We start from the raw sequence: 22,314 nt of genomic DNA on the forward strand, positions 1-22,314 counted from the left end.
TTGGAAGAAATTTTGGATTTGTACGAAGAACAATCCTATCTTTATGCAGTTGAAAGAAGGGTTCTTCTTAGGTTAATGCCCGTAACTCACTAACTGGTCTTAGTGAAGTAATAGCTATTAAGAAGGCCACTTTCCGTGAAAAATTGTAGTGAACAATTGTGTAATGGTTGAAACGGTGGGCCCATAAGTCTTGTAAGAACAAAGTTAAGGTTCCAGACAGGTGCAGTTGGTACTCTGGGTGGTACTATTCTTTTAAGGGCTTCCATAAAAGCTTTGATCACAGTCACTTTATATAAAGATAAATGTTGCCTGTTCTGAAGATATGAAGCTGCTGCAAGGTGTAGTTGAATAGAGGTGTATGCTAAACTTGCACGTTGTAGATGTAAAAGATAAGAAATAATATTTTGTATAGATGCATGTAGCGGACCAATTGAATTATTATTACAATATATGACAAATCTTTTCCACTTTGCTGCATAACATGCTCTAGTGGTAGGTCTTCTTGCTTCTTTGAGGATTGTCATACAGTCTGGTGGTGGGTTTAGGTAACCAAACACTATGACTTCAGGATCCAAATCGCAAGGTTGAGGTCTTTGGGATTGGGATGTCTGATTTCTCCACAGTTCTGTGTGAGAAAATTAGATGTTATGTGAAGCTTCAGATGTGGAACCACTGACAGTTCCAACAGTGTGGTGAACCATGGTTGACAAGCCCATGAGGGAGCTACGAGAATCAGTGTGAGAGATGTCTGCCTGAGTTTCCAAACTAAAAAAGGAAGGAGGGGGGAGAGGCGGAAAAAAGTAAGAAAACATTCCTGACCAATTAATTCATAGGGCATTGCCTTTGGATAGAGGGTGTGGGGACCTGGAGGCGAAGTCTGGACATTTTGAGTTCTGTGCTGTGGCAAAGAGGTCTATTTGTGGAAATCCCCATTTTTAAAAGTACGAAGGGAGAACTTGTGGGTGAAGTTCCCATTCGTGTATTTGATGGGTCTTTCTGCTGTGGAGATCTGCAAAAATGATGTCTGTGCCTGGAAGGTGCTCACCTAGTAGATAGATTTTGTGATTAATTGCCCAACGTCAAATGGTCTGAGAGAGGCGTGATATTTGTAGAGAGTGTGCCCCCCCCCCGTTTTTGTATATTGTACATCGTTGTCATGTTGTTAGTCCATATGAAGACAACTTTCATTACCAGGTGAGGTAGAAAAGCTTTCAACGCTAGTTGAACTGCTTGGATCCCTAGGTAGTTGATGTGATAGTTCTGCTGTTTGGAGTTCCAAAGACCCTAAACTAGCTGTTGTAAGCGTGCCCCCCCACCTTGTGAGAGTTGTGTCTGTTAGCACGACTTGTGGAATAAGGTCAATGAACAGCCGCCCTCTTGACAAGTTTTGTGTGTTCCACCACTTTAGAGAATGATAAGTGTGGCTGTCTACCAACACTAGATCTATCAGCTGACCCTGTGCTCTATTCCACTGACGTGCTAAGCACTCTAGTAGAGGGGGTATGTTTAGTCTTGCATGAGGCACTATCGAGATGCATGATGCCATCATCTCCAGTAACTGCAACTGGTTGACTTGAAACTGTTGCAACAGTGTTTGTAAATTCTGAATCCTGGCTGCATTGGGATATGCTAGAGCCATATGAGTGTTTAGAATGGCTCCAAGATATGGTTGTGTCTGTATGAGTTGAAGATGGGATTTCTGTATATTGACTGTGAATTCTAACAGATGTAGAAGATTTAAGGTAATCTGAGTGTGATGCACACATGTGAAAAGTGAGTTGACTTTTATGAGCCATTCGTCTTTAAGTATGGGAAAACGTGTATTTGTTGTCTTCTCAGATGTGCCGCTACTACTGCTAGGCACTTGGTGAACACTCTGGGTGCAGTTGCTACTACAAACGGAAGCACGGTGAACTGATAATGATTTTTCCCTATCACAAATCTGAGGTATTTGCGATGTGCTGTTTGAATGGGTATATTAAAGTATGCGTCCATCAAGTCTAGTGTTGACATAAAGTCGCTTTGTTGCAAAAGTGGAAGTACTTGTTGCAGAGTGACCATGTGGAAGTGTTCTGACAATATGTATATGTTTAGCGGTCTGAGATCCAATATTGGTCTTTACAAACCTTCTTTTTTGGGAATTAGGAAGTATAGTGAATAGACTCCTGTTCCTTGTTGTTGTAATGGAGGGAGTTCTATAGCTACTTTTGTTAGGAGAGCTTGTACTTCGTGTTTGAGTAAATGTTTGTGTTCTAAAGACAATTTGGGGACATGACTGTAACCGTGTTGGATATATCTAACACTCATTTTTCTGCTGTTATTGACTGCCAAATGGGTAGAAACTGATGTAGTCTTCCTCCTACAGGTGATGAATGTTCGGGGGGAGCGGATATCAAGTCACTGTTTGTTATTAACGGGTGGGGTACGTGATGGTGCACCTCTACCTCTGAAGTGGTTACCTCTGTATCTACCTCTATAAAATCCTCTAGAGGAAGGAGACTGTGCTTGTGTTTTATATGAAGATGAGGAGGCATCTGTGGTACTTTTGGAGCCCCCTCTGCAGAAGGAGCGACAAAAGGAACCTCTGTTTGATGGAGACTGAAGGGCACACACATTGATTTCGCCACTTGTGTGTCTTTTTTCATCTTATCTATCGATTCGTCTATCTGAGGTCCAAAAAGATGTTTTTTTCGAATGGTGCATTAAGAATAGTCTGTTGAACCTCTGGTATAAAACCAAAAATTCCAAGCCATGCATGCCTCCATAGTAAAATGCTAGTATTGATTTCTCTAGCTGCAGTATCTGCAGCATCTAAGCACATCTAATGGATGAATTAGAAATAAGCTTGCCTTCTTGTAATATTTACATTGACCTTTTTTCTTGTGTTCCTCTGGAAGATATTGTAACATTTCTTCCATTTCATCCCAATGTGCTCTATCATACCAAGCTAACAGCCCTTGAATGTTGGCTATTCTCCAATGATTGGTTGATTGAGCAGCTACTCTCTTTCCAGAGGCATCTATTAAACATGGATTCCTTATCAGGAGGAGGTGCTTCTCCTGAGCTTTGTGAATTTTCTCTTTTACGTGCGTTTGAAACTACCAAGGAATCCAAAGGCAACTGACCCCTAATAAATATAGGATCAGATGGAGGAGCTTTGTATTTTGTATCTACTCTAGGTATGAGGATACATGACTTAACAGGATCAGTTTAAGATTTTGTCTGCATGCCTCATCATGCCCTTTAACATGGGCAAAGTCGGAGATGTTGTGTGTATTTCCTAAAGTTTCAAAAAGGAAATCTTCTAGGTCTTCCTTATGTAAAGTGACCCCGTGATAAGTGGCTGCTCTGGCAATTAACCCTTGATATGTGTTGTTATCATCAGGAGTAGAAGGTCTGGCTGGATACAGATCAGGGTTTGCGTCTCCTGGTGGATCAATATTATAGTCATCCCAAGGGTCAGGTAGCTGATCATCATCGTCTTGATTATCAGCTATATCTGGATCTATGTCTATGTGCAATGGGTCTGATGGTGGTATGACAGGTAGTCATGGAGAGGGTGGAGTGGTTGGAGGAATATTAATAGGACTAGTGGCTATGTCCTTTTTCTTCTTCAGAGGTATTCTATACTCAGTGTCCATCTTCATTTTTGGAGGTGGTATCACTTTCGCCAGAATCGGCACCGGTGGCTTCAAAGGAGCATCTTTGTCTTTCGGTGCCGAGCTGGACATGTCTCTTATCTTTCGATGACAAATGTTTTGGCAGCGAGGAGGTATCATCTCGGTTCGATCCCGAACGGGAAGGCTTGACCCTGTTTTGGTGCCGAGCCGGAAGGTTTAGGGCGTTCGAAGCAAAGTCTCGGTGCAGACCTTAGCCTGATGGCAGTGGTGGCCTAGAAGCCTTTTGCTTGAATGGAGTGGGTTTCGTGGGCAAAGGGGCTTTGGTACTCACAGCACCCTGTCCAGATGGAACGTTGTGGGACTCGAGTTCGATCTCCAACTCAGAATCAGAGTCCTGAAAGGAAAAGGCCTCTTCCGCCGCCGAAGCCTCCATCTCTTCTTGTTCGGCCTCTTCACCAAAGATATCTGGAGTTTCTTCGATAGACTGTCGCTGCATGTCTCTACGTTGAGCGAGACGGTCTATGAGAGTCTTTTTTGAACAGAACAACCTACAGGCGTCGCAGTCATCCTCTTTATGCTCGAGGAAGAGACAAAGGTTACAGACCTTATGAAGATCGGTGCGCAGGTATTGAGAATGATACCTGGGACAGATTTGGAATGGCGTCCGTTCCACTGGCAGAAGACTGGATGCAGGATCTTCGAGTGGTAACTGGAGATGATGTAGGCCCAAAGGCCGCCGTCAGAGTTTTTATGGCTAATGAAAGTTTTTCAAAGTTCTTCTACACGCAGAAGATGGTAACACAATTGAAAACAATACCGACAATGGTAGAGTGAATTGCTAACCGAAGGGATCCCGAATGACTGTGTCTAATCGGAGCGCAGCAATACACGTCCGAACCCGATGGCGGAAAAAAACAATCTAACAATGGAGTCGATGCCCATGCACACCATCACCGAAAGGAGGAGTCACCTTACCTTGTGACTGCAAAGACTTCTTCTAAGAAAAACAACTTGCAAACATCCGGAGCCAATACTAGATGGTAGGAGTATGCAAAGCATGTGTATCAACAGCACACGATATCGAACACATATTTTCAATTGAAGTGATAAAGAAAAGGTGCCCATACATAAGCATTGTAATATATAAGAAAGCATACCATAATCACACCAGTGGCTGGCTGAGGGCGACTAACATCACAATGTTATTCACTAAAGTTCAAATACTCCAACAAATCTAACCAACAAGACAGATTTAAGCACTTCCAAGGAGGCTGGTTTTAGAGTTTGGTGGACGGGTATTAAGTCAAAAATGGGTACATAGTCCATCTACCTTTTTACAAGTGGCAGAGAATATAATGCACTTGTAATCAGTCAGACAGGATGTCAATTCAGGTTTATGATGGAGTAAGCTGTCCACCAAGCTATAAATCAGGCCTTACGACTATTAACAAATTCAAAATATAATCTTACCTGTTTCCTGCAGTGACTTCTACACATGTGTAGAAGGCTGGCTCACATTCAAAGTTATTCATGACTATGCCATGGTAGCCATTCATAACATGCTGGTTTATTCCTTTTCGCCGAAAGTGCTCCAACACTTTGTTTATGCTGTCGATGCCATTTAATATAGCCTATATCAACAAAACAAACAAATAATTAGCATTATATTACATTGTATTGAATATGTTTGTATTTAACTCCAATGCTTATAAGTGGCAGAGGTGCACGGAAAATGTTGCTTGCACTGTAAGTATCTGTTAGTGGCATGTAGTGTTGTAGATTCACATGCAGTGCATACTCCTCGCCCCTAGAGTTGGGCCCAGATGTGTGCAAGTTGTTTTTATTCGAAAGAAGTCTTTCGAGTCACAAGGTACAATGACTCCTCGTCTTACTGGTAATGCACATGGTCATCGACTCCATTGTTAGATTATTTTCCTGCACGGCGGGTGAGGATGCAATGTAAAGTGATGCGATGTATTGATAGATGTCTATCCATAAGAGGAAGAAGAGATAGTAAAAGACACTGCAATGGCCATAGGCGTCCATGGAGGAGGGTGGGCGCATGTGAATCTACAGCACTACATGTCACATACAAATGCTTACAGGGTAAGTAACATTTTCCATTGGAGGCATGTGTGGCTGTAGATACATATGCGGTCCATAGACTGTAAAGCAGTCCTCTCAAAGGTGGCGGCTGCCTGTGGGTGTTGTAGTAGATTGAAAGAGTGAACAGAGTACTGCCTGGCCAACATTGGCTTGTTGGCGGGTTAGGACACCTACAAAGAAATGTTTTGTAAAAGTATGTTGTGTAGCATGTGTAGCTGCTTTGGATATATATCAGCTATTGGAATGTTCCCATGAAGGGCCATTGAGGATCCTATTTGTCAGAGTGCAGTGGGCTCTAGGAAGAAAAGGCAAAATTCTTTTAGCTTTAGCATAGCATGTCTGGATGCATCTCACTATCCATCTGGCAGGGCCGATTTAGACAGAGCCCTCCCTTTGTGGGGTTTGGAGAAAGCAACAAAGAGTTGTTGTGTGTTGCTAAATGGTTTAGTTCTGTCAATGCAGCACAAGAGGATTTGCTTCACATCCAAAGTATATAAAGCCTGTTCCACAATTAACTCAGGTTGTGGGAAGAAGACATGGAGCTCAATGGATTAAGGTGGAAATGTGAGACCACCTTAGGGACGAATATGGGCGTTAATGTGGAGGACAAACCTTTCCCTATGTACTTGGAAGAGAGGTTCTTCTAAGGTTAGTATCTGTAGATCAGTGACATGCCCGAGTGAAGTGATGGTCACCAGGAAAGAAAAGAATTGAAGGGGGCAGGAGTGGAGGGGCACAAACAGAGGGAAGCAAAGAGAGGTCCCATGAGTTTAGTTAGTACAATGTTGAGGTTCCAAGCCAGGCCGATGGGGAATGACTCTCTTGAGTCCCTCCGTGAATGCCTTAATGACTGGAATCCTGAAGAGAGAGAAATGTCTGTTCTGAAGATAGGCGGCTACAGTGGCCAGGTGTAGCCGTATAGAGGCGAATGGCAGTCCGCAAACCTGCAACTGATGCAGATAACAGACAATGTCCTGCACTGAGGCCGTTAAAGGGTCAATCTATTTTGAATGATTGTGGAACACAAACCTCTTCCACTCGGCTGCATAGCAGGCACGGGTCTTAGGTCTGCGTGATTCTTTGAGAAGGCTCATGCATTCAGGTGGAAGATTAAGGTACCCAAATTCTAGGACATAAGGAGCCAAATCAAGGTTGAGAAACCTGGGGTCTGGGTGCCTGATTTCGTAATCAGTGAGAGTTTGAGCAGAGTTGTGAACGAGGACCGGATTGCCCATGTAGGAGCCACAAGGACGAGGGTGAGAGACGTCTGTCGTAGCCTCCAAATCACAAATCTAAGTAGTGAGAGAGGCAGAAAAGCTTAGACAAATATCTCTGACCAACTCCTCTATAATGCATTGCCACTGAATTGTGTTTGTGGGAACCCGGAGGCAAAGTTTTGGCATTTGGTGATTTCTACTGTGGCGAAGAGTTCTATTTCTGGGAAGTCCACTACCGGAAGTAATTGAGGACTTGCAGCTGGAGCTCCCACTCGAGGATTTTTTGCCGCATCCTGCTGAGAGCGGTCAGCAAAGTTGTTGTTAATTCCCAGAAGGTACTCCGCTAGCAGATAGATTTTGTGGAGGAGAGCTCAGCCCCAAATTCTCTGGGCTATCTGGGAGAGCTGAGGGGACCAGGTGTTGTGCTGTTACTGAAGGTAACACATGGCTCCTCAAAGCAAGAGATAGGGGAGAGCTAGCTAGGTTTTTGACAAGACACAGAGCAGTCACCAGGACTGTCTCTTGTAGCCCTCGCACACCCCTAGGGGTGTCATGCTCCTCATTGGGCAGGTGCTCCTCCTCATGCCAGCGCTGCAATGCCCTACGGGTCCCCCGAAGGGTCACTTTATGCGGAGATCTTTCAGCTTTATCGCCGTATGAGGAGTGTGAGGGTATCCAAGTGGGGTGGTTTGTGGTGTGTGAGACGAAGTGAGTTAAAACTGACTAGAGGATGTCAAAAAGAGCCTTTAATACATAGACTCCCCTGTCAAGTTACAAAACCGGAATAGGTTAGTACTACTTATAGGTTATGATGTACCCATGTAGTTTAGAGTATGTGAGTGAAATAGGTCAACATGTTTCGCGCCTCTATGGTTTCTAAAAGATCTGTGGAGCTTCTTCAGGACCAGGAGGGTAATCAGCCTACCCCACAATTTAAACGTAATAAGCGGTCCCCCTTTTATAAGGGAGGTACCTACTTGTTTGTGGTTAAAATGATTGTCCAACCTAGATTGGATAAGAAAGGAGAAGTGACAAACAGCAACAATTTAAAGATCATGTGTCTAGTATAGGTCATCCTTAAGAACCAGACAGTCCTTATTCATGGACCATAATGATGGCTAGGTACTGAGTAGTTGCCAGACATAGACAAACATACAAAAAAGACGTGTAAAGAAAACCTATATCATGTTTCAGTTGCTAGTGTCATGCTCATAGCACTCTATGATATTGCAATTATCAGGAGGACCCAGTTTGTGGTCTTAGATTATTTGGATTCATTGGAGCCCCATGATATATCTCCAGGGAGTGATGGTTAGACACTTTGTGGCGAATTATGTGAACAACAAGGTGAGAGGAGGCGATTCAGACATTGCAACAGAACACAAAATACATGGTACTCACACACCCACGTGTCAATATGTGAATTAAGGCATGCTCGTAAGGCAGAGGAACTACGCTGCAATTGTGCCGTTCTCACAATAAGGCACCCTCCACATGGTCTTACCAAGTGGATCGATTCTTAATGTCACAATTGTCGCAGCACAGGTTGCGCACAGCTGCAAGCTAGAGTAAAGCACAGTGAAGAAGAGACATGTATTGTTTCCGACATTCTCGTTAGAGGTGAAGGAAGCCGTGTGTTGAAGCTGGCCCCCAACTGTGGCAGTTGGTAATAGAAAAGCTCTCACGAGTCAGTAGTGCATCCAGTACATCAGACCTACCGTCCTCCTCTGCTGGCCTGGGGCACGGTAGAGCTTGGGGAGGGGAGGCTGTTTTGTACATGACTACAGCTGGCCCGTCTCTCTGGCGCAGTGGGCATAGGCAGCCAGCATGCATGCCTGGTGGTCATCTTGGAGTGGTGCGAGTCATATGCACACACTGTATTTTACTCTGTGCCAGGAGGTAGATATTACATTTTAAGGCTGCCTTCTCGGAGCATTGTAACTGATGCACAGATTCTGTGTAAAGGCAGAGTCGGGACTGTTCTTAAAATAAGTGTAGTTGCCTACAGAAGGCCAGAATTTTCAGCGTAGCGGGCATAGGTAGCCGGCCATCTTGGAGAGATGTGAATGATATACACACTTGGTTTTTTACTTTGTTCTGGAGGCAGTATGTACATGTTAATGCGGCCATATCAGATTAGTGCAACTATGACACAGATACTGTTCCCTAGTTGAGTGTTAAGCTCAGGGCAGACCTATAGAGTGGTCTGATAGAAGACAGTTAACATCCTTTTATTAAAGGAGGTAGTTTAGGTACATGTATTAGGCCTACTAGAAGTGATGAAGTGAGAATGATGGTGGTATGTTCCGCTCAGTGCACTTTGTCAAGTCCTATGAAGCCAACCATATTAGAAGCCCTTGTAGTTCAGGGGATGTCAATATTTGGTTATAAGCGTGATTGTCCCTCTAGTCAGTTCTTTCATCTGCCAGTCGTACATTTTCAGTGGCAAAAGGAACTCAACAGGTGAAGTGACCGGTCTGAGACCTTGACCAGTTAAATGCCACTCTGTTACACCTCTATCCAGGGTATTTAATCTTTCAGACCCTTGTTGTTGGTTTGAAGATGGGAAATTCAACGTTATACCCTTCTGAAGAGCGAGGCAGGATTCCACATTATATTGGTTTCCAAAAGGGGGCGTGACCAGCTGACGAGCATGGCGGACGTTTGCTAGGAGAGCTCCGGAGCCCGAGCTCGAAAATCCTGACTTCGTTCATCCCGACTTCATAATTTGACCCCCCATGGATCGCCAGCGCATAGCTCCCAACCGCCGCAGCACGGATGTAGTGTGCCTGGGCTAATCCTGACTCCGTGGGGCGGTTTGGCTGAAGCTTCGGGAGCGCCTGCTGTGGGGAGATGAAATGAGAAAATGGCGCCGAGTGCAGAGGGAGGAGACTGGAGCCTGCCGAGGTGGCTGTGAGTCTCCTCTGCAGATTTGAGGGCTGCTCTGAGCGTGACTGGACTGGCGCATGGTGATTTGACCCCCAGGGACCTGCGGCGGTGAGATTTATCCCCCTGGACCTGGAACACGGAGCGCCAGAGGCAACGTGGGCATTGTCTGCTCGGCGCTGTGATCGAGCGCACTGTGAACGGCGTGCACGATCTGGGCCTGTATTGGTGATCCAGGCGCTGGAGTCTGCAGGCCGCTGAGATCGTCTGTTTCTGGGCTGGCGTGCCCTTCTCCTCCCCAAAGTATGTGCAGTCGGGAGCAACGGCCGTGCTGCAACAAGGTAGGGGCCTGCCAGAGGGCCTGGGTGTGCGAGCCCTGTGTGATTGCCCCGTATCTTGAGCAGCAGGACTTCGGCGTGCGTGAGACTATGCATAAACAGCATGCCGCATTTGGGGGTTGAGAGAGAATTCTGATGCTGGCTCGCTTCGCTGGACCTGGCTCCGGAACACTTTATAGGGAGGCCCGGACAGGGCACGCACTGTGCCTGCTTCAACTGCAAAGGGGGGGTGGAAGCCTCTGAGACCCCTTGAGCTGCTCCCTTGTGTGGACACAACAGCCTGCCAGGAGCATAGCGGTGAAGACTGCGGGTTGGGCGGTGCCCTGAGGCACAATCTGCTTCTCTCCGGCGCAGAGGGGGCCCACCCTACATTGTATGGGTTTCCTTCTTTCCGCGGAAAGCCCAGACTACGCCTCATATTTGGAGCTGCGTGTGGAGGAGGTTCAACGCACCACAGTGCTGTTTCAGGCTTGCTGCTTGACCTGCCCTCGCGGCTGGGCTACAGCCCGTGTCCAGGAGGGGTGGGAGTTGCTAGCCGACCAGCGCTGCTGCGTGGGCGACAACCCCCTCCCTCGGTGGCGCCGGGACCCCTGGCCATCAAGTGCACAAACTGCTTGCAAAGGGGATTGGTCGTCGGACCACCTCACCCGTGGACAATGGGACGCCCCAGGGGCAAAACCCAGGAGACGCCGGCTCCGAACTCACAGGGGGCAGATGAGGATGATTCCTCCCAGAGCATGCAATCGCTCAACACAATCCCTCCCACAGAAGAGACTGCGCCGGATAAGCTGGACCTCATTCTGAAGGAGGTACGGGACTCGCGTAGAGCCATTGAACAGCAAATAGGCGCCCTCACTACTGGTTTCACTCTATTGAAAGCGGATCAGGCTAAGCTGGCTGATAAGTAAAGGAGCACAGCACCACGCTGCAGGACCTGGTACTGCAGCATAAAGAACATACGAGTCAGCTCCAGTCCCTACGGAAACAGGTCACAGGGCTGATGGATCACGTGGAGAACACAGAGGGCCAGGCACGTCGCAATAATATCCGCGTTATTGCCCTGCCAGAACGGAGTGAAGGAAACGAGGCTGCGACGTACATGAAACATTGGCTCTGTACACATGTGGCCCCTGAGGGGGTCTCTGACTACTTCTGTGTCGAAAGTGCGCACCGGATCCCCACCGGGAAACCCAGGGTGGGGGCCTTGCCTAGGCCCCTGATCGTAAAAATGCTCAACTACAGGGACCGTGAAGTGCTGCTACAAAAAGCACGTCAAAAACCACAGATCCAATTCGAGAACTGCCAAATTTCATTATATCCGGACTTTACGCTTTTGGTGCAGCGCAGATGCTCTTCATTACTGGAGGTGAAGTGGAAACTACACACAATAATTCTCAAATATGCGGTATTACTCCCAGCGCGTCTGAAGATCATCTACTAACAGAAGACCTACTTCTTTGAAAGCCTGGAAGATGTCGAAGAGGTCATGGAACCTACGCAATGCTCAGGCCGATCCTCCTCCGACGCGCGAGGGCCCGGGACGTCGAGATGCCGCTGATCGCAGCAAGCGGCCAGATCCATCAACACAATGCCCTTCCCTGGGCCCACACAGCAGCAAGTCCAAACTGGCAAAGAAACGGCCCTGTCGGCTGCCCATACCTTCAGGGACAACTCCTCCCGCAGGCTGTCGGAGTCATCGGACCACAATACGGACCTGGTTCTCACATACCTGATGTGTGCTCCATTTGAGCCTCTTCATAACTGTCCTTTGCGGTTATTGACTTTGAAAACTGTCTTCCTGGTGGCCATCACCTCCGCTCGGTGTTTGAGTGAGCTCCAGGCTCTTTCCTGCAAATCTCCTTTCCTGGCGATTCATCCGGACAAGGTTGTGCTTCGACCGCGTCCTTCCTTTCTACCAAAAGTTGTCTCTGCCTTTCATCTCGGGGCAAACTGTAACTCTGCCCGCTTTCTTTACACCTCCGCACCCTTCAAGAGGAGAGGCTCCACCATCTGGACCCCAAACGTGCGCTCTCGTTCTATCTCAGCCGCATACAACAGTTCTGGGTGGATGACCAGCTCTTTGTTGGCTACGTGGGTGCCAAGAAAGGCCGGGCTGTGCACAAGCGCACTATCTCCCGATGGGTTGTCTTGTGAATTAAAACCTGTTACTCTCTGGCCAAAAAGAAACCTCCGGTTTGGCTGCGCGCCCATTCTACCAGGGCGACAGCAGCTACTACAGCATGGGGACGCGGTGTCCCCCCGCAAGACATCTGTCAGGTGGCCACTTGGGCCTCGTTGCATACTTTCCCTAAGCACTATTGCCTTGACAGTCAGGTCCGGAGAGACTGCTTCTTTGGCCGTTCAGTTCTCCGTGACTCTGATGTAATCTCACTTCGCAGACCCACCACCGGGGTTGGTATTGCTTGGGTATGTATTCTAAGGTAAGGAATCTATCAGTAACATGTGTCTTTCAGATGCACAAGTTACTTACTTGTGGTGTAACAATATATCTGTAAGAGATATTAGTGATAGATTCCTTACCGCCTGCCCATTCTCCCCGTTCTGCGAACTGTTCTCTAGGGTTCAGGTCATCCCTTTCAGGACCCTAGTTCTACTGCACCAGTAGTCGGTCTCTGGCATGGCTCTGCACTTCTGGCACGGAAAAGTTGTGTACAGAACTGACGTCAGTGCGCGTGGGCGTGTCTAAGTAGCTCTGACGACGTCATCTCGGCGGCTACTATGCCAGCAACGTACGCGGAGCCGTATGAAGACGCCTACCGACGCGCAGGGGTACTGCTGATGAAAACTTTACAGATCCAGTCTGACGCCTGGGGATATTCTAAGGTAAGGAATCCATCACCAACGTGTCTCTTTCAGATTGTTCTTTTTCAATGTTCTTCTTGTTTGGTCTTGCCTGGTTTGGATTGTAGGCATGACCTGGTGTTTGGGATAGATTGGGGGTTCCATAGTTCTGGCACATTGATACTATTACACATCATACGGCTGCATGATCTCATTCATAGCAGGAGACTCACGGGACTAGATGGCACAACGGTTCGTAGATAAATATAAATTTGTTACATGGAACGTCAGAGGGTTGGGCTCTGTCCATAAGAGGCATAGTGTGCATGCTTTCCTGCTGCGCAGGGGGGCACAGGTGGTTTTACTCCAGGAATCACATCTAATGGAGGCAGAAGATGCTAATATGAGGAAAAAAAATGAAGGGGGCAGGTAATATCCACCAATTACTCTGCATTTGCCTGTGGGGTGACGATCTGGATAAAGGGGGGAATACCATTTGTGATGGACAAGCGAGTGGATGCACAGGGCAGGTTCATATTCCTACGTGGCACGCTAGATGGTTCACCGGTTGTTTTAGGGAACATTTATGCTCCGAATTATGACCAACACGAATATTTCCGGAGTCTGAACTCCATTTTGGCGGGGTGGGAAGCGTATCCATGGCTCATAGGAGGCGACAGTAATGCAGTCATGGATACGTCACTAGACCGTTCTCACCCACCCCTGCGGGACGCAATGGATTGTAAACAGGCGGAAGCCCTATGCGACTGGGTGGAGGGTTGGTCCCTGTGTGACGTATGGAGGTTTAAGCATCCGCTTCTCAGGGAATATTCCATTTTCTACCCGGTGCACCAGTTACACACTAGGATTGATCGGATTATGTGTTCCACCTCCATAGTGGATCTAGTTATGGACATTACGCACTTAGCAAAGACTTTTTCGGACCATAATCCCCTAGAGGCTGTTTTTAGTTGGGGTAGAGTGCCTTTCCCGGTTCCTACATGGCGGCTTTGGCCTCAAACACCGGAGGACTCGGTCTTCCGGGGCACACTACACTTAAAAATTACTTCACCGAGAATCATAATACAGCTTCTACAGTACTGGTCGAATGGGATGCCGTCAACGTGGTTGTCCGAGGGGCAGCAATCAGCGCCACAGTGGGAGCCAAGCAGGAGATACATAAAAAATACAGAAAACAGAACCCACTATGTCACAATTTAAGCAAGTAGCAGCATGCGACCCAGCAAAACAGACAGATCTGCAAGAACTACGTATTCAACACGAAGAATTACTTGAGACACTGAGGTAAATAGACTACAGATCTTACACACAGGTACATCACGCAGATGCAGATGAGTCAGGTAACTTGTTGGCCAAGTTAATCAGAAATGACCCTACCATCACTGCCTTTAGCTGCATTAACCTGCCGGGGGAGGGACCGAGAATACACACAATTTGAGATTAGCGAGGCCGTTAGTAAACATTATGAGGAGCTGTACAGTACGCCCCATCGCTTGGAGGAGTCCTATTTTGAAGACTTCCTCGCGGACCTGCTGTATCCACAACCCCCGGCTGGCATGGCAAAGGACTTAGAGGGGCCCATTACTAGGGCGGAGATTAAGACAGCCATGGCTGGGCTCGCACGTAGTAAGACACCGGGCCTGGATGGTCTGCCGGTAGAATTCTTTGAGGCATACTCTGAAATACTGATACCACATCTGGAAGAGCTTTATAAGACGTCGCTCGAGTTGGGGCACTTACCTCATACTACCGCTCAGGCCTTGGTGGTGTCCTTGCCTAAACCGGGCAGGGATCCGACTGACATGGCAGGCTATCGCCCCTTGTCGCTGCTCTGCACGGAATATAAAATCTTAAGCAAGGTGCTGGCGAATAGAATCCAGCCGTATCTCACCAAACTGATCCATATTGACCAATGTGGGTTCTTGCCTGCGAAGAGCACCTCTTTAAATCTGCGCAGACTGCATTAGATCAGGTCCGCCGATCTGACACGTTTTCCAAATGTTGGCTGCATGTCCCTGGACATGATGCAGGCATTCGATACACTATCTTGGGACTATATGTTCAGTGCCATTGCACGCTTTGGCTTACCCCCATAATATATACAATGTGCAAATTTCTATACGTGGCGCCCACTGCAAGACTCCGAACAGGGAAGCTTGTATCTGGGGGAATATGAGATAAACAGGGGCACGCGTCAAGGCTGTCCCCTGTCCCCAATCCGGTTTGTTCTGGCGCTGGAGGCACTAGCGCTCCGCATACGACGGGACGTGGGATGCTACGGTATTCCCGTTGGTACATCTGTGCACCTGGTGTTGGCCTATGCTGATGATCTTGTACTATACCTCGCAGATATGTAGGTGGCCCAAGGGCCAATCCCTGGTATATTTGCAGACTTTGCGACAGTGGCAGACCTATCCATTAACGACTCCAAATCCCATGCCTCCTTCCACGAACGGATGTACCCGGCTTCCATCGACTTTGGGAAGCTTTAGCTGCCGGTGGCCTCGCACACTTTCAAATACTTGGGGATTAATGTTTATTGCTCAAATGCGGACATGTTGGAATGCAACCTGGGTAGGGCTATTCGTGGCATACGCTCACAGGTTGCTTTCTGGACTACGCTGCATTTGTCGACAATGGGACGCGTAGCATCATCTAAAATGGTGATACTCCCCTGCCTTTTATATTATTTTACGAATTTACCGGTACCCCTTCCTGCGGCAATTTTCAATACATTAGATATTATCCTCATAGATTTAAATCTGGGGTAAAGGCTGGCGCCGGATAAGCCTTAAGAAACTTCAACTCAGCACACGAGAGGGCGGACTGGGGGCTCCCGATTTCAGAGCTTACTATTATGCATGCCAGCTGCAATGGCTGTCCTACTGGATACCGAGCCGAAACTTACATGAGATCGACTACAGTACCGGGCACCTTAGCACTTTATTACTACCACATAGCAAACCACCCTCGGGATTACCTTACCTTCTGCACTCGGCACTCCAATGTTGGGGAAGAGCACTGCGCTACACCCAAGGAGCGGCAGGTATGCTGACAACATTCCTCTGGTAGGGATACCGCTTGCGTCTGGTAGGCTGACGCAACAAGCACTTGTGGCTTGGACGGACACGGGGGTGGAGACCGCTGGGGCGCTCTTTAGTGATAGGACACTTCTGGACCATGACACCTTTACACGCACTACGGGAGCGCCTACCACATTGTACATGCCACATGCTGCCTGTAGGAGAGTAGGGTCTGCAATCCTATGATCACCCAGATTTTTTGCTTTTGCTTCATTGGTTTACGACTTTCCCCGGCTGTGGGCCTGCCAATCAGACCCACAGCCTAGCTGTTCTCTCTCGAAATTTACACACATGTACATTAGGTGCATCCACCAATTGGAACTGGGCCGCCTTATCAGTCCCTGTATCAGCATACCACAGGTATCCAGGGCATCGGCGTACCCAGGGCCTACCAGGGGCTGCAGCATGTATTATGCCACCCCTGGATGGCCACCCAAATCTGACACAACTGGCTGCACGACAGCTGGGGCAAGGTGGTGTAATCACCCGTTGCTGTAGGTGTAGTATTCCTATACCTAACCCTAAAATGGACACATGGATTCCTGTCAGTCACTCCTATGGCAGGCCTTATCAATCCTGAAGGCAGAGTGCTGGGAATCATGTGGGATGGTGCTCTGGCGCGAGCTGAGCCCGTCGACGGCTTGCGGAACCAAGTCCTAATAGCCGTTCCATGGTGACGCGGGCCAACCACCTTAAAATGCATTATAATCCTCGCGGTTATTTGCTAACTTTGGCATCGCATCACCCACACATGTCGAGTAAGGTGTCATACGAATTGGAATACGAACCCCTCGCCAATTCTGGCGACGGGGTTAGCATTCCACCCTTCTAGAGGGACACGACATGGAAGTAACCTTGAACCCCGGTTAAAGTTGACTCAAGCCTCAGCATCACAAAATGGATGCTGTCACCAGACACAAGTCTGACCTCCTGCTGCTGGGAGACCTTCCAGCGAGGGGAGCTTGGACAAAGTGTTTCCTGTCGAGGGCGGTGTTAGCACCATCCCAGACAGGGTTTGTGTATCCCAGGTAGGCAGGGCTGAAAGGAAGGTGATTGCAAGTGGCACCCCGGTGCTCACTGTGCATAGCCCGGCTCAAACCAGTTTCGGGGGCACACCAGCCCCTGAGCTGGGGCGAAGCCGGACAAAGGATAGGGGTGTAACCACCCCCCTCCTGGCCCCACCCATAGGTAGGACCTAGTCACGGGCCAGCCCCTTTTCCTAGAATAAAGGTGGGAGCGGGTCCCCTTCCCAAATTGGATAATTCTGAATCTTGAACTACTTTCCACGAAAGGAACTCTTGACTTTTTCCGAAGACTCTCCCTTGTGGCTAAGGAGTAGCCACCCTGCACCAGCAGGCACCACCTAAGCGCTTGCGGTTTGCTGTACGTCTCTCCCACGGATCAAGACTGCCCAGCTCGACGAGACCCGGGTTCCCTGCCATCTCTGACCTCTACCTACATCGTCAGCCCAGCTGAGATTCGTAGGTGTGACGAGACCTGCGGGACCGTCCATCTTCAGAACCTGCACGACGCTTATCTAGCACGCCCACCGAGGGACCCTCGAGTGAGTGCACCTAGGGTTTGAGAAGCCCTAACCCTGAGCGGCTCCAACACCGAAGTCCGCCTCCCCAAAATCCACGAGATCTGCGTGGGGGCCCTTCTGCTCCTTGCTGCTCACCGCGTTGTCCGGCCACTCGCCGACCGGCTTGTGGCCCTCTTCACGACGCACCACGACAGTTTCGTATCACTGGTCTGGTTGCTCCAGACTGGCTCTTGCTCCCCTTCAACAGAGGAGTACCTCGGACCCTCCTGGTCCACTCCAGACGCCATCTTGACTCCCCCGCGTGGGCTTGCCACTGCCAAGATCCGCTGCCCCATTTCTGGGCCCAGCATCATCGACAGCAGACACCTTCGTGGGACAGCTCGCCCTCCATCCTGGTCGCCGCCGCGCCTCCTGGTCCGAGGAACAGCCGAGTCCGACGTCATCCACTCACCTGGTCGAGGTGACTTCAGCCGGTACCTTCCTGGTACCCTCCCCGATCGCTGGCTAGCGGTTGAGAACTGAGTCCCCTCTGCTTTCAGGTTTCCTTCATCACCGATCCAGGCTTGGATCTCGCTGAATATCGACACTGGTCGCCTGCCAGCAACTTCTTCTTTCAGGCTCCCGAGACTACAACAAGGACTCCCGACATCTTGCCGAACCCCACGCAGCCGCAGCCTCTGGCTAGGTAATTCGAGCATCTTGGTGCTCCATCGTAGGTTCACTCTACAAGTGTCCAGCTCCTTTCCCGTTTAGTCCAACTGATCGGATTCCTCCGGAATCAGTACCCTTAGACTCTAACCTCTCCCATTCCCACTTGCAGTGTAAATGGTTTCGTGCCTTCGGGCATTTGTGTAAATTGTGCGACTAGAAGTATTTTCATAAGAGTTTTGTATTGTGCTTAGCTCCCTGACTTATAAAGAGCCAGGGTAGTCTTGTTATAAATAAATATACTTTATTTTCATAACTTGTGTGGTGCCCTTTCACTTGGCGTTCAAGGGGTACATGTGGTGGTAAACAGCTGGCTTAACACGCCCTCTAGAGTTTAGCCTGAAGACTGCTCTTGTCCACGCTACTAGGATAGCTGGTCTATAAGGTTGACTTACAACCAATCATCAATAAGGGTCGTTTGGAATGATACACAGTGATCACTAGAATAGTGAGCACTACATATCAGGCCAACTTCTCACACTGCCCTCATACAATATATTAAAAGACACTGGGCCCCACAAAGGGAGGAACCCCAGCCAAACGCACTAATAAAGGCACTCTACTACATGAGGCACGGGGGGTACTTAAGTAAGTGGCTCTATCTTAGTATCCGCACACATGCCCGGGCTCCAATAGATTCCACAAGGGATCAATGGGTAGCAGAACTCGGTCGAGAATTAACGGACAAGAATGGAGTAACATACTGGAATACCCACGAAAGGTCACACGTAATGCCAAGTTCAAGTTTATCCAAAGCATGATAGAGCACAGAGCCTACCTGACCCCGCGTAGGCCGCACAGAATGTACCCAGATATGACGAATCAATGCCCCCGGTGTAAATTACTGGAAGCGGACCTCCTGCATATGTTGTGGGTGTGTACAGGTCTTGTGGAGTTTTGGAGAGGGGTCAAACCTAAGTTAGAGGTGGCCACCCACTTGTCCATGGGAAACACACCACTAGAGTACATACTAGGTGTTCGTAGACGGACGAAAACACACAAGGTGCAATTACAGTTCTTAGATTTGGCACTTATAGTGGCAAAGCGGTCAATCACATTGCGCTTGAAGTCAGCCAGAGCCCCCACTACATCTATGTGCCATGCCGAAATGCTGAGATGGGCTGGAGCTGAAAGCGCGGTACTGCGCAGAGAGGAGGCCCGACGCCTTCGGAAAAGGAATATGCTACTTACCAGTATGCATCTGTTCTTGGCATGTAGAGCTGCAGATCTACACACTTTTGCATAGATCGCCATCTGGTGTTGGGCCCGGATGTTTGCAGTTTGTTTTTCCTCTTGGAAAGTCTTTGGAAGTCACGAGGTCGGTGACTCCTCCTTTGGATCGTATTGCGCATGGGCTTCGGCTCCATCCTCAGATTGTTTTTCGCCAGCAGGGAAAGATGGAGCGTAGTAACAACAGTAAAGAAACCCATGTGTGTTGTATCTAAATAAGATAGACTGGACCAGATACAGGTAGCCGGGGAGGCGGGTGGGCGTGTGTAGATCTGCAGCTCTACATGCCAAGAACAAATGCATACTGGTAAGTAGCATATTCCGTTCGAGGCATATGAGCTGCAGATTACACACTTTTGCATAGACTATATAGCAGTTCCCAACCTTAGCGGCGACCACCGGTATCTGTTGCAGTGGTTTGAAATAATGTTTTTAGTACAGCCAGGCCCACACTAGCTTGTTGCTTGGTTTGCACATCTACACAATAGTGTTTAGTGAAAGTGTGCGGTGTTGACCATGTAGCTGCTTTGCAGATATCATCTAATGAGATGTTCCCTAGAAAAGCCATGGAAGCCCCTATCTTCCATGTAGAATGGGCTTTAGGGGGAACGGATAGCGTTTGTTTTGCTTTGTGGTAGCAAATCTGGATGCATTTTACAATCCATCTAGCTATCCCTGATTTTGAGATGGTGTTGCCCCCTTGTGTGGTGGAGAGAAAGAGACAAACAGTTGTTTGGTCTTTCTGAAAGGTTGTGTTCTTTGGATATAGTAAAGTAAGGCTCGTTTGACATCTAGCGTGTGCAGAGCCCTTTCTGCAACAGTCTGAGGTTGCGAGAAAAATACTGGTAATTCTACAGATTGGTTTAGATGAAAAGGGGAAATGACTTTAGGTAGGAATTTTGGGTTGGCACGGAGAACAACCTTGTTCTGGTGCATTTGAAGAAAAGGTTCTTGTATGGTAAGTGCTTGTATCTCACTGACCCTTCTAAGGGAAGTGATGGCTACAAGGAAAGCTGTTTTCCATGTGAGGAATTGCAGTTCGCATTTATGCAAAGGTTCGAAGGGAGGCCCCATCAGCCTTGTGAGAACTATATTTAAGTTCCACACAGGTGAGGGTGGTACTCTGGGGGGAATTATTCTTTTGAGGCCTTCCATGAAGGCTTTAATGGCAGGTACTCTGAAAAGTGATAGGTGCTGCCTGTTTTGTAGGTAAGCTGCAATTGCTGCGAGGTGTAGCCGAATGGAGGTATAGGCTAGATTACACCTTTGTAGGTGGAGTAAGTAGCATATGATGTGTTGTATAGACACGTCTAGAGGATTGATTGTGTTGTTATGGCAATAAACAACAAATCTTTTCCACTTGGCAGCGTAGCAGGCTCTAGTGGTAGGGCGTCTAGCTTCTTTGATGACGTTCATACAGTCAGGGGGAAGGTTTAGGTATCCGAATTCTAGGATTTCAGGAGCCAGATCGCAAGGTTGAGCTGAGCTGGGTCCGGGTGCCTGATCTCTCCATGGTTCTGGGTTAGGAGGCATGGTGAGAGGTGTAGCTTTTGGTGTGGTACTACCGAGAGTTCCAGCAGCGTGGTGTACCACGGTTGTCTGGCCAATGTTGGAGCTACTAGGATCAGTGTGAGGGAATGCTGTTGTAGCTTTTGCACCACAATGGAATGAGTGGGAGAGGTGGAAAAGATAACGCAAATTTTCCTGACCAGTTCATCCATATCGCATTTCCTTTGGACAATGGGTGTGGGTATCTGGCGGCGAAGCTTGGGCATTTTTTGTTTTCGTGGGTGGCGAAGAGGTCTATCTGTGGATGCCCCCACATTTGAAAGAATGGATGAGGAACCTGCGGGTGAAGTTCCCACTCGTGGATCTGTTGTGTCTGTCTGCTGAGCAGATCTGCCATGGTGTTTTGGACTCCTGGGACATGTTGGGCTAGGAGAAAGATTTTGTGTGGAATTGCCCATCTCCATATGCTCTGTGCTAATTGAGAGAGCTGTGGAGAGTGTGTGCCGCCTTGTTTTTGAATATAATACATGGCCGTCATGTTGTCTGTGCGAATGAGGACTGCCTTGCCTGAAATCCGTGGTTGAAAGGATTTTAGGGCTAGAAAGATTGCTAGTAACTCCAGATGGTTGATATGGAGTAACTTTTGTTGAGGCGTCCATGTGCCCTGCACTGTGAGGTGTAATAGGTGAGCTCCCTAGCCGGAGAGCGATGCGTCCGTTGTTAGTATTATTTGGGGAACCAGGTCCAGGAACGGTCGACCTTTGGAAAAGTTTGTGTTGTTCCACCACTGCAGAGAGCGATGGGGACGACCGTCTACCAACACCAGATCTGTCAGTTGCCCCTGGGCCTGGTTCCATTGGCGCGCTAAGCACTCTTGGAGTGGACGCATCTGGAGTCTTGCGTGAGGCACTATGAAAATGCAAGAGGCCATCATCCCTATCAGTTGCATAAACACTCTTGCTGGAAGGGAGTGTTGAAGTACGAATTTTTGTCGCAAAGCCTGAATGCTTGCAATCCTGGCCGGATTGGGGTAGGCTATTGCTTTTGAGGTGTCTATGGTGGCACCGAGGTATTGTTTTACGTGGGATGGTGTTAGCTGGGACTTTTGGAGGGTTCACCGTGAAGCCTAGTTGGTGAAGTAGTTGGATTGTGGTGGCGGTGTGGTGTACACATTGGTTGAATGAAGTGGCTTTTATCAGCCAGTCGTCCAAGTATGGGAAGACGTGAATGTGCTGTCTTCTGAGGTGTGCC

At 48.4% G+C, this 22,314-nt stretch overlaps 1 protein-coding gene across 1 annotated transcript in view; it reads right to left on the reverse strand.

Moving 5' to 3' along the window:
• SMC3 (structural maintenance of chromosomes 3) overlaps positions 1-22,314 on the reverse strand; it is a 789,692-nt gene that overhangs the window by 469,212 nt on the left and 298,166 nt on the right. The window contains exon 16 of the mRNA XM_085603430.1: positions 5,091-5,251. Coding sequence (XP_085459556.1) covers positions 5,091-5,251 — 161 coding nt within the window. The remainder of the gene's footprint in view (positions 1-5,090; positions 5,252-22,314) is intronic.

This window comes from Triturus cristatus, chromosome 1_2, assembly GCF_964204655.1.
Source record: "Triturus cristatus chromosome 1_2, aTriCri1.1, whole genome shotgun sequence".
In the NCBI taxonomy this organism is placed as follows: Eukaryota; Metazoa; Chordata; class Amphibia; order Caudata; family Salamandridae; genus Triturus; species Triturus cristatus.